Source organism: Onychostruthus taczanowskii, unplaced genomic scaffold (genome assembly GCF_017590055.1).
Source record: "Onychostruthus taczanowskii isolate IOZ18803 unplaced genomic scaffold, ASM1759005v1 scaffold19, whole genome shotgun sequence".
In the NCBI taxonomy this organism is placed as follows: Eukaryota; Metazoa; Chordata; class Aves; order Passeriformes; family Passeridae; genus Onychostruthus; species Onychostruthus taczanowskii.
This window is the reverse complement of record NW_024499128.1, coordinates 4,779,051-4,792,113: the sequence shown is the minus strand read 5'-3', so window position 1 is coordinate 4,792,113 and position 13,063 is coordinate 4,779,051. Positions and strand designations below refer to the sequence as shown.

General features: G+C 36.2%; 1 protein-coding gene across 2 annotated transcripts in view; it reads left to right on the top strand.

The window, feature by feature from the left end:
• The window catches only part of SNX29 (sorting nexin 29), a 102,705-nt gene that overhangs the window by 66,100 nt on the left and 23,542 nt on the right, over positions 1 to 13,063 (top strand). For both annotated transcript variants that reach the window (XM_041401744.1, XM_041401746.1), the window contains exon 20: positions 6,488 to 6,627. In XM_041401744.1, coding sequence (XP_041257678.1) covers positions 6,488 to 6,627 — 140 coding nt within the window. The remainder of the gene's footprint in view (positions 1 to 6,487; positions 6,628 to 13,063) is intronic.

Genomic DNA, 13,063 nt, shown 5'->3' with positions numbered 1-13,063 from the left:
GTTGTATCATGAAAAATATGTTTGCATGAGGGCACAATAAATTATGGACATTTAATATCAATATTCCTCATTAATTCAATTTCTATTTTAGAAAACAGAATCATCCCATCAGAATGTATCTGAATAAGATTTTTGTTAAAGAAGAATTTTACATGAGAGTTAAGTTTTTGTTTCATTATTGATTTTTAAAATGAATTTATTGATTTTTGTTTTTCATCACTGTAAGCTTACTGTATATAGAAGCTTGTGCACTGTAAGCAGTGCATGTACCATGTTTCTAAAGGATTTTGAGGTGGGTTATTTTGCTGTTATTTTAAATTCAGAGTCTGTCTTTATTGGTCTTCAGGGCATTTTCAACCAGATTAAAGAATGAAATTAGGAAAGAAAACTGCAGTGTTGGAGAGAAGCACTGAACTGAGACACATTTTAACTAATATTGTTGATAGTTATTACTGTAATATAGGCTAGTGAAAAAATGGATCTCAATTTCATGAACTGTTGTGTTGTAGTTTGCAGAATCTCCTGAATAAAATTATAGGGTAGACTGCTAATAATTTATCTGAGGAGAACACAGAAATAGTGTTTCCCTATTCAATAGCTGAGCAAGAGATGAGCCCTAGGGGTCTTGCTGCAGTTTTTTATTGATGCCTTTTAATTAACAGTTGATTCCTGACCAGTTGACAAATTAACACATGGTTGGCATATGTCTTTAAGTAACAAAATATTTAGATGACACTGGATTTTATTAGCATAACATTACCAAGTTCTTTTTCTAACAGTGGCATTAACCACAACACTAAAAAGAGATCAGTTTTAGATTTATTCTCAAGCTTTCTTTTTTTTCTGTTGGCATATTTACTGATTAAAATGCTGCTTTGAATAAATTGGTGCTTGACTGAGGGCATTGCAGGACTGTAGCTCACACTCAGCATGTCTGCTACTGGCTGGGTTTGCAGCAATGCCTTTTTCAAACTACTTTCTCTAAAAGCACTTTTCTGGTACCATTGAAATGAACCCAGAGCTGGAGATGGAAATGCATCAGCTATTTTAGTAGAGAAACACAGAGTAATAATTACAATTATGTACTAAATCTCTGTTTAAAGGAAAATAGATTTCTTTTCAAAACTGACAGTTCCTTGATTTCCTCTTTGTATCTCATCCTCTTAAATTGCTGTTTGTTCCACTGAACAGTAAATGGACAAAAAAATCTCACACTGGGATGGGGAAAATGACAATTTCATGTATTGTATCTCCTTGTTATGTTGTATAATGCTGGCCTGGTTCTGCTATACAGAATCTGGCAATACAAGTAAGATGGAAATTTTAACTTTATGTATTTTCAACAATTTTGAGATGATTTTTTGTGTAATATTGTGGCATCTGGTATATTCAGGATTGGAAACTGTACCTTCCTAAAAGTTTTAGGATGTAGTAGTTACTTAAGGACAGATGTACTGAAGTTATATTTTGCTGTGACCTGTGCAAAGGTGTCAGTCTCTAAAGTGAATATTTGCTGTATAACTTTTAATTACAAACTAGAGAGAATGACTCAGCAATTGAATATTTAATTAGCTCCCATCTCAGCTTCTGATTGCCAGCTTCATTTTGAGGTTAGCATTTGGTGCCTCATAAATAGATAAAAACTGATATGGTAATTTTGCTAAGACTGATTGGCCAAGACAGCAGAAAAGATTTGGCTGCATTAGAATAACCTGAGTTTATTTCTGCATTTGCAGGTTCAACTTTGAATAGCACTACTGTCAGCTTAATTTAGGGTGGGATGCATTGTGTGGTATCAGAGGCTGATTAAAGTCCTAAAGCCATATTTCCTTTCATTTCATATTTCCTTTTATCTTAATTGAGTTGGATATAGCCCTCAACTGTTTTGTTGATTGGTTTTGTTTGGGTTACCTTTTCCCCCATGCTACCAGCAGGAGGTTGGTTAAATGCTAAGTTAGGGTTAGAACCTCAGGAACTGTGAGTTTGATGTTGATTGCAGCAGCACCAAGCCCAGAATCTAAAAGTGTTTTATCTGTCCCTAAATCATGGCAGGTAACCATGGCAATCATAGCATTTCCAAAAGCTCCTGGAAAATATTTGAAACATCTTAAGTGAGCTGTCCCATTAATAATGAAGAATATCAGTGTTTCACCATCTGTTCCATACTAGCAGTGTGTATAAAAGACCAGCAGTTGTGTGAAACAATTTAAACTGCAAGTGGGAATGAACTTGGCTTGTAATGAAAAACTGCAAAAGAACATGACATAAAATATGGTACATCAAGACTCTGCTTCTTGGTTTTACACCTTAACATCATCTTCTAATATATGTTGAGAGTCTCTAACTTTTCCATTATCTATTACAATTTTTAGAGATTTGTAATTTGATACTAGCATTTTGCCATGGGCAGAAGAAATGTGGCAAATTATTAGTCAGAAAGAATCTCATATAACATTTTGAGAGACACGAATTTCAGATTAAAAATATTTTACCAGATGTGTTTTGATGCTTCTGTAATCTGAAGGAGTTTTTTGCTTATTAACTGAAATTTTGTGATCTCTTAATCAAAACTGTGCTCTTGACCTGTGGGGTAGTAAATTACTTTCACTCTAGTTAGTGCAGAAACAGTAGCAGTTTTGTTTTTTAGAAAATATGTCTAAAAAACTTCAATGAAAATGGGGGTCTTTATTTAAGTACTGTTACTTTATCTTTCTGTGTATGTATTTGTTTCCCTAAAAATGAAGCTATGAAATCTAACCTTAAATAATGTGAAAATGCAAAGGTTTCTTGCAAATATATTGGTAATTTTAACAACATTACTTTGTCCTCAAAGTACATTCACATCAAGTGTACGTAAATGTGTATATTGAACCTTAGGGGAAGATCTTTGCTGTTTTCTGTGTGAGTACATATACAAATGTAGACTTGCATCAACTCATACAATCACCAAAGACATGTGCTAAAAGTAGGACGTGGGTGTCACTGATACAAACGCACAGCAAAAAATTTCACTGTATTTTTTGCTTGTAAATAAAAGTAGGTTTTTGTTTACGAGTTGGAATGTAAAGTACTGCCTAGATTTCTGCTGTGGATAATTGGGCCCAATGAAAAGAAGGTTATAGGTACCTTTTTATAATTTAAGACTGAAAAAATTGGCCAGGCTTTGAGCCAGTTGTGTTTTTCTGTTACCAGTTGTTCTGTTTACTATATTGTGACAAAAACTCTTTATTACAGCAACAGCTTGGCAGTAACAACCCTGTGCTAAAATCATTGCTCTGAGTAGCCAACCTGCTGTTGCAAAATGCACGTTTCATGATAAAGTGCAGACCTGGAGCTGAATCATTTTGACCTTGGTTTACATTGCTTCTGGTGAGGACAACGAGCCTTACTACATGGTACAGAATTTCATGGTAGATTGCTTGGTGTTTGTTTTACAGATCAAATTCATGTCAGAGTAAAATAACATTTTTAACTGTTTTCAGGCTGGGTTTTTATTTCTGGGATGTTCTGCCTTTTTCTTGGACAAATGGCAGAAAAATAACCATATTATAAGCACTAATTTGTTCAGCTGTAAACAGCAAAAATTGCATTCCCTAAGTATGTTCTGGCAGTCTTAATTAGAAAAGTCCTTTGTGCCATTATTTCCTGTAGTCAAGGAGACTCTTTAGAGTAATATAAGAGATAGAAAGTACCTACATTCAGCATTTGGCTCCTGTGTCTATAACAGAAATCCTTCCTGTCAAAGAAGATGTTTTTAGTTAAGTACATTTGCAGTACAGAAGTCATACTAAAGGAAGGCAGCTTCTGCTTAAGAGAAAACTTAAACATAATTGAAATTATTTCAGAATTGAAAGTACTGTTGTTGAAGATTTATGGCCAAAAAAACTTCAGAACTGAAAAAGTTGCTGAATGTGGTATTTAACAGTGCAGGTTTTCTTGTGAAAACACAACTGACAGAAGCAATGGAAGTGGAGTGAACAAGTGCAGTGAGGGTGAGGCAGCTCTTGGGAGGGCTCTGAGCCCCTGCCCGGGGAGTGGCTCATGGGGCAAAGCAGGATTGTCCTCCCCCATGGCACAGCTGGCAGTGAGCTCTTGGGAGGGCTCTGAGCCCCTGCCCGGGGAGTGGCAAAGCAGGATTGTTCCTCCCCCATGGCACAGCTGGCAGCACCTGGGGCAGGAGGACTCCAGCTGAAAGGGGCTCAGGTGCCAGACATCCCCTCTGCTCATGTGGTTAAAGCTTCCTGAAACAAAGCTCTTCCACAAACTTTTTCTTTTCTCCAGACATCTCCCATGAGTCCCTGTCTCGTCTTCATCCCCACGCAGCAGAGAAATGTCCCTCCAATGGGGTGATGTGCTGCTTTAAATCCTCAGAGAGAAGAGGGGAACACAAGGCTTCTCCTTAAGCCTCACCAAAGAATCAGTGGGAACAAGAAATCTTAGTGAAAAGAAGAAAAAAGTAACATAATGCTAATTGTTTAATTAGCATTGAAGAGCACATTTATTTATTATTATAGTTCCATTTTATGGTAATATTGTGTGTAGTCATGAATTAAAATGTTTGCTTTAATGTTCCCAGCAGCTTGTATAGGCTTCAGTTCCACTCATTTGTCGTCCTGCAGCAGGGCAGGGAACAAGCTCTGATCTGCTGTGTCCCAGCAGCTGCTCTCAGCTCTGGGAACTGGGCAGGTGACCCTGCACAGGGGCTTGGGGGCCATTCCAACACCACAGCTTTGCTGGTTTAATAAAGGAGGAGTTTCAAATCACTTGCAACACAACTGTGTATGCTGCTGAAAAAATATGTGACTGGTAAAAATGAAATAGCAAAGTATATAATATATAGGGGCTTTTTTATTTTCACTTAGATCTCCATTGAATTAATTTATTTGATTAATGAATACATTAATCAATTTTTCATAACATTACTGGATTGAATGAAATGTATTAATGTAGAACTGGAAAGTTAAAACAGGACTGGACATCTGTGTAAGTTCATATGTAGAAAGCAAAAATAAAATGAATCTGTACATATTTTGGAATTTCGCAAATTTAATTAAACAACGTAAGCACTGCTTAAGTTTATGAAGTCTGTAAGTATGGATGTCTTCAGCAATTTCTTACATCTTACTCTGTTATGTCCCTACAATTATGTCTGATTTGTTATTCCTAAAAATATGCTTGTTCCTGGTAACTTCTAATGGGAGGGAAGAACAGAACAAAATGTCAGTGAAGGTTCTAGGAATGCTACAGCAAATTCCTCCTGAACTCGAAGGAGGATCCCTGCTTTGATGGTGTTGTTCTGTTCTATCTAGGGAAGCAATAACCTTCAGATTTGCATCCCCTGCATGGCAGCATGGGCTGAACCTTTTCCATACAATGAATTTATTCAGTGTTGTCAAATGTATTTATGGTGTTTTGTTGGCGGGTTGGTTTCTTTTTCCCCCCCAAGAAACAAGAATTAATTTCAATGCCTTTTCTTACAGACATAAATAATACAGGTTGGATAGACACATCTCTTAGATATTGGTTGTTTTTGAGAGCAGTAGCTGTCTAATAATAGGTTTGGCTTTGTGCCTAAAGAACATACTGTGACATTTAAACCAGGTGAGCTGTGCCAGCCTGCCCGAGACAGAACACTCTGGCTGAGCATAAAGCATCCAGCACCTGATGTCACTGTAAACCTGTCAGAGCTCCCTGTTCCTGGGAAATGTGTCACCTTTAGATTATAGTCCATGTAATTGTCATCCCTCACAGGGAAAAGGTTGAAACGACATGGAAGTTATGGGATGCCTGGCATCTTGCTGGTTGTGATAAACTTTTAACTTCTAGGTCCATCAGCAGAATGTGAATGTGGAGTTTATAGAACTAGTCGATTTATTTGGGCCAACATAGTATAAAATCCTGGATCTAAAATGCTACAGAAACTGCAGGAAAACATTTTAATTAGAGTTTTGATGTAATATTGAAAAAAATCTACTATATGAAGACATCATCACAAAATAATTATTTAACAACATAAAAGTGCTGGACAAATACTTGTCCATTCTGGAGTTTGTGTACCCATCATCTGAAAAGTATGAACTGGGGAGACATTGTGGAAGTAAGTCAGCATTTCCTCCTGCAAAGACTGGTAATTCTGGATCTCAAAAAAATTGTATAAATTGTAATGCCACAGCCTCTGTGCTGCTGTTCTGCTCTGCCTCTCTAAGATTGCAGTGGTTTATGGTCCAGAGAAGACAGATTCTGCCAGGGAGAGGATCTGACATCCTGTCAGTGGATGTTTTTGTGGTCTTATTAGGATTCATGATTTTCCTTTATCTCTAAGGACAGAGTCAAGGGGTTTTTGCGTATTGCCAACATATTTCTATAGCCATAATAACAGAGATCATCAAAAGATCGATTTTGATGCTTGCCAGGACTGCTTAGTTACATGACGAAGTTGAGAAACATGTTCTTTGTGCCATTTATATTTTTTCCTCTCTATTTTTAGGATGCAAAGTTTGTGGAAGAGCGACGCAAGCAGCTACAAAATTACCTAAGGAATGTAATGAACAAAATTATTCAAACTGTGCCAGAATTCACAGCCAATCCCAAAAAAGAGACACTTATTCAGCTGATGCCCTTTTTTCTGTAAGTATCTATCAAGTACTCAAGAAAATATTAAGGTTTTTTCATCACAGATTAATTTAAAATATAATGCCAGCATCTCCAAAATCTTTAAAGCAGAGCTTTTTTTAAAATAGAAGCCTCCTGTTCAGATTGCAGGTGCTTTTGTTATATTTAAAGAAGTATATGACAAATAGAGTATTTTTTTTAATTTAAATGGGGATTTTGAATGAAAATCACAGTGTAAATATTTCAGAAATATCTAAGCGACTTTAAAATCTGCATACAGATGTGCATACATGCTCTTTAAACATTAGGTATTTTCAATTTATTTTATTTGGTCTTCCGTAGTTTTGTTTTGTTTTTTGCTACTGTGGGGTTTCTGTTATTTTTTAATCTTGTTTTGGGGGATGGGGTTAGAGCACTATTAGGGTCCTTACTAACCAAATAAAAAAGTCAAGCTGTTGAGCTCTTTTAGCTGAATTTTTGCAGTCTGCTGATGCTTGTTTTGATTTCATTAATGTTAAAGTTGAATATGTCCAGAAATAACAGTTGTCTGTTAAGAATCTCAAACCCTTTGATACACCATCACACAAGGGGTATAATCTGGCAAAACTGTCCCTTTTCCCTTTAAACTTCTTTCTTCATGTAATTGTAAATATTTAAAACTATTTAGGAAAAAATACTAATGAAAAATTGTTTTTGAAAGTCATGTTCTTTCACTAGTAGTTTTTCAGTGTAATGGTTTTTCAGTCCTACACCTGTACAAATTCTGGATAGGTTAAACACTCATTTACAGTAAGTCCTCATATGAAATTTGCTGTCCACGAGCCTCTGCACAGGGATTGTGCATCCATGCCTGTGAACCCATGGGTGGATTCATTTGCAGCTTCAAGACCAATTTCAAATGAATGTGTTTCATCACAGCACACATATTTAGTTGTATTATTGCCTGGTCTTTTGCAGAGTGTGTCAGATTTTCAAGTTGAAATTGGATTTCAAGAAAGCTCTATTTATTAGAAAATGTAATAGATGAGTGAAAGAATGCCAAGATACATTTTGTGGCATTCATGAGTTTCCAGTTTTTCTGTGGATTTGAAATCAATTTGATGAGACATCTTGCTGATGGTGTTATAAATGGTGAAGTGATGTTTGTGGGGAAAACTTCTTAAGAGACTTGCCTTTTGCTCCCTAAGAACTTATTGTCTGGAATTTGACTAAGAGCTGGAGAGATGGAAATGGTTTCAAGATCCAGTTGAGGTGCCCATGTGTAGCTTTTTGTTGAGCAGTTTTAAAGAAGTTATCTTTTATGTTGTTCTTAGTTTTGTTTTTTTAGAGAAGAGGGGGACAAATACCAAATACATTTGCAGTTGTAAAATGTAAATACTCCTTCTCCTGTGTTTTTAAAAAAAATCTTAATACACTATTGTTACAGAAGTAATTTATTACACTATTTTTTTAGTTCTGAGAAATGACATGTCAAAAACAGTATAATCTCCTGGCCACTTATGTCTAAAACAGGAAAGGAAAAAGAGTTTCCTCTTACTCTTTAGCCCTGAACAATTGTTTTCTGATATTTAGTCTTATCTATTTTCTAAGTGTGTAAGTAGAATTTAAATCTCGTGTTTCTGTTTATTAAAAGAAGTGCCAAGTATGGGGATCTGCACGGGACAAGATTAAAATCACAATCCATGTAATGGGTTCTGCCACTGCTGCACAAGTCTGAGTGAACACCATTTCCCTGTTATAAAACCCTCCAACTCTATTTCTTCTAATAAATTTAATGTAGGGAGAGATTCAATCAATTTCACAGACAGAGCAAAGTTTTATTGAGAGCACGTTTAAGTTCCAATATTCTAGGGGTACAATTTAGTTAGTAAAGCATTGTGATACAAAATAATGCAGTTATCTCTAAAGAGAGAGATTTGCTGTAAGAAATTGGCCAACACCATTTATCACCCATTCCTAAACACCTCTGTGATGCACTGCGCTCCTGTCAACCCTGGTGTGGGTGTTCCACAGGTGGCAAAATACCTCTTTATTTTTAGAGGTTTTTTTCTAATTTGGCAATTTTATAATTCTTAACACATTGCATGAGACAGTGGACTGGAATGTTCTGTGATATCTGGACATTATGGCAGAGATTCTGGTCCTACATGTATCTGTGAATTATTTCCTGAGAACTTTTTCTTATATAACAAGTGTATCAGCATTCTCTCTTGGCTAGAGTAGATAGTTTTCTCTGAGAATACTAGTGGGATTCTGGAAAAACTCAGCTGTTGAGCAAAATAACTACATTTCTCATCTACAGCAGCAGACAAAATGGCTTTTTAATGCGTTTTACTACTGAGATATCAGACTCTTCTGCAGCTACAGCAGCAGCATTAAATTAATAAAAAGAACCTTTCTAAAATGCACTCCTTCTATCAGTGTCTGAAAGTGCCATCATTTCTAAGCTATTTGAACTCTCTGTGGCCTTTATTATCTGAGACTCATGATCTCAGTCTGGGGCACTTCTGGGGGTTTAAAAAACATCTGAAAGAAAATGCATTTCAGTTCCACTTCAGATTACCAACTTCTCCAGTATTATCCTTCTGTGATAGATTTGGAGCGTCATCAACAGGAGACCTGAAATACCTTGGAGTCTGTGAATTGTTTATGACTTTAATCAGTTGTAACCTTTGTACTGTACTTGCACTTCTTCTGTTCTGTTAGGTTTAATAATATTTTACTGTAAAACACTGTAAATACGTACAGAAATTCTGATACATTTAATTTTTCCTCTGTAGCACACATGTATGTACGGTTAGTTGTATCTTTATCAGTGAAGCAGTAATTACAGAACACTGAGGTATTTCTGATACATTTAATTTTTTTTTTCCTCTGTAGCACACATGTATGTTAGTTGTATCTTTATCAGTGAAGCTGTAATTACAGAACACTGAGGTATCAGTCCCAGGACTGTGCTGTAGACAGTAGTGTTACCTCAGTCTGGGGAAAAAATTATAGCCTTGATATGCATAAAAAAAATCTCTAGAGCATTAGATCTCTCTGTTAGGAAGCAATGAAATGTAAAATAAAAAAATAATTATTTGTCTTATAGAGTTTCTTCTCACTGCAGTATTATGTGACCAGGCTTCAGTGTGCAAATGAAAAATCCCATTAAAGTTATGTCTGATTAGGCATCCTATGATAGAAATTACAGGGTCAGTTTTAGTTAATCACTTTTAAGACCTGATTGTGGTCTTAAAATATGATTATGGTGAGCAGAAGATAAGATTAATATCTCTAAGACTGAATCCACTGTTAATGAATATTGCCTAAAATTTTTATTGTTTGTTTCTTTGGGAATTCTTCCCTTTCAAGTGCAGTGGTTCCATACAATCAGGCACAGATCTGACAAGGAAGAACATTTACATTGATCTGTATGAAATAGCCTGGCACTCTTACAAAGGAAGGAATTGCTTTTCTTTTGAAACTCAGCTAACAGTTTGCAGTACAATAATGTGATGAGTTTGCTACATTTCTTCCCATCATGGTATCAAATGCTTGTGGTGACTCGTGGAAGTGTCTCTTGTTCTGAATCCTTGTGCTGTGAACTGTCATTGATGTATTTTTCCTTTTGGCAGTGTCTACCTCTTGTAATCTCAGTTTGTATCTTTTTCAGTTTTGATACTGTGTCAGCTCAGTCACAGGATTGGTCAGAGTTTCCCATATAGTCCACTTTCTTCTCTTAATATAAAAAAATAGATTCTGACTCTGCTAATTTATCTGTTTACATGCTGAATAACAAATTCTTTGCAGTAATAAAATTGACATCAAAAGATAAATTTTCAGTCCATGTGGAGCAGAACCTAAATCAAGAATTAGCACTGCTGAATTAGAAGCTGGTGAAGTCATTTATTTGCACTTATGATTGGTTCATTATGGATAAACAAAGCTGGTTATAACAAGTACAGTTGTGTTTTAATCACATTTTTATCAATATGAAAAATTGTCACAAACACAGAGCTCCTTGTAAATATATATAAAACCAGGAGGGATCTTTGGCAACAAGAATCACAATTCTTTGGACCATATAGTTGAATCTTTCAATATAAATCTATATATAGATTGTATGATTTCAAATATGTAAGAAGCTAAAAGCTTTAAAAAGTTGGGAAAAAGAATTCTAAAGTTCTGTGATGGTCCAATTTTCTATCTTGCTGGTTTCTGTATCAATTGTCCTAATTTTTTAAAAGACATTTTCTTTCTAATGTCCTCATGATGGGCACAAACTGAAATGCAGGGAAAATAATAAAAACCCCTTTTTTCCCCACTGTGAAGGAGATGAAACCCTCCAGCACTTTGCCCAGAGGCTGCTGACACTCCATGCTTGGATTTGGCAGGACACAGCCCTGGGCAGCCCTGTGGGGATTGGCTCAGTGATCTCCATAGGTGCTTTCCAACCTCAAATCTTTATAAATCTGGAATAGAATCTTAAATAATCTGATAATCTTGAGTTGTGTTTTACATCTACCCTGCAGAAAGAAGTGTTGGCTAAATTCCAGCTGCTCACACAGTGTTTGTTACCTGTGAGCAACGCAAAGTCTGGACATGGGGAGCTCCTAGAACACAGACTCCACTTGGTAGCTGTGCAGAGCTCTTCAGTTAGAGTAGTCCCACTTTGCTGGTTCCTTTGCATTGGCAGTGCAAACATTTGGATAAAAATACATGCACGAATGGTATAAAGACAATTTGGTGAATGTTTTCAGCAGCTGCTGTGCTAAGTACTTTTTAATCTCATATTGTAGGCCACAGGTACATGCTACACTGGTTTCTAAATAACAATTTTATGTTCCGCTGAGCTGCAAAGCTGGACGTTTATTCCCTTGTGGGAGCTGCTCAAACAGATGCTTTAACAAAAGCAGGGAATCTGCTCAGTAAATCATCAGCAGGTTCTGTTGTCTGCAGGATGTATTTGAACACCAAAGGAGTCATCAGTTCTTTGTGATGATTTGAGGATTGTAATTTTCAAAAAATATGTTGCTTCCATTTCCCCTGGGTGACATTACTAGGGGCATACTTGATAGCAGAAGTTATGTTCTTAGGTGTTTTGTGTCAGTTGTCTTTGAGTCACCAAGTTAAATTGTAGTGAAAAAAAATACTATTTCTACCTCTCTCTCATTTTGTAAAATGCTTGCACTATCTTAGAAGGTAGAGTTATGAGAAATGTGATAGAGAGAGACTGATAGGCAAATTTCAGTGCCAGCCAATCAGCAACTCAAAAAAGAATGTCATCCTGGGAATACTCCTCTCAGATTTATTTAGCACTAAACAGCGTTTAAAGCCAAGTACCTGCTTTTGGTCTTGCAGACAATGAAGCTAAAATATTGTAGAAGAATAGATGTTTGTTCTGAAAGAATTGAAGAATTTTGGTTTGGTTTGGATTTGGCAGTTTTCTCATCTCTATTTCAGTTGCACCTGTCAGTGTGTCATTGAGAACATTTAAATGTATATATTAGAGGTATTATGAGAGGTAAAAAGAACATTAGCTTCTGCACAATACCATTGCAAGTATTAAAATGTTGCTGCCAAATAGAAATGAAATAAATCATCTAGGAAAGTTACTGTGAGGCACTTGTAAATGTTGTATTTCTAGGTTCATTGTAAAGAAATTGACAATTGACCCTTTCAAAGTTAGGTTTTTGATACTTTAGAGGGATAAAAACAGACTCAAAGTCAACTACAGATTAGTGTAACAATTATATTTCATTCAATAACTTCATCCCCACAAGGGATAGGTAATGTACAACACATGTAGCACAGTTTTAGTGTAAAGAATGAAACCTAAATCTTTTCACAGAAACATGAATATTCGTTAAAATAATATTTTTGAATACACAGACATGAATATATTTGCATATGAAGATAAAGGTGTGACTGTCGTGCTGTTATTGCATCTTCAGATTATCGATAAGATGAAAAGCAAACAAGCAATCCCTGAAATGCTGTAAAACAATATTGAAGCAAAATAAGGAAGTTTTAAATACAATTTTGAATTGGTTGACTTCTCAAAAACGGAGTTGGTGATGGCGTGACACTTCTTAAAGCCCTGAGGGTGTGTATCTGTGCATTCTAGTGAATGGAGGCAGCGCTGGGCTGCAGCACCCTGCAGTGCTGGGGCCAGCTTGGTGCAGGGTTGCAGCCCTGAGGGGGCAGCTGTGCCTCCAGCCGGGCACTGCTTGGCTGCAGGGCCTCCTCTGCACTCCCAGGTGTGCTGTGTAACAGGAGAAAGCTCTCTGATAGAATATAGTAGGCACCCTGGAATAAAATTTACATGAACAAACTGGAAATAGCATTTGCTTAAATATGGGACTTTTAATTAGTAAAGCACCTTCTGATGCCTGAAACGTGCTAATGAAACTAATTTATTGCTATGTTAATTGATTGATCTAATGTAGAGACGTTACACAATATT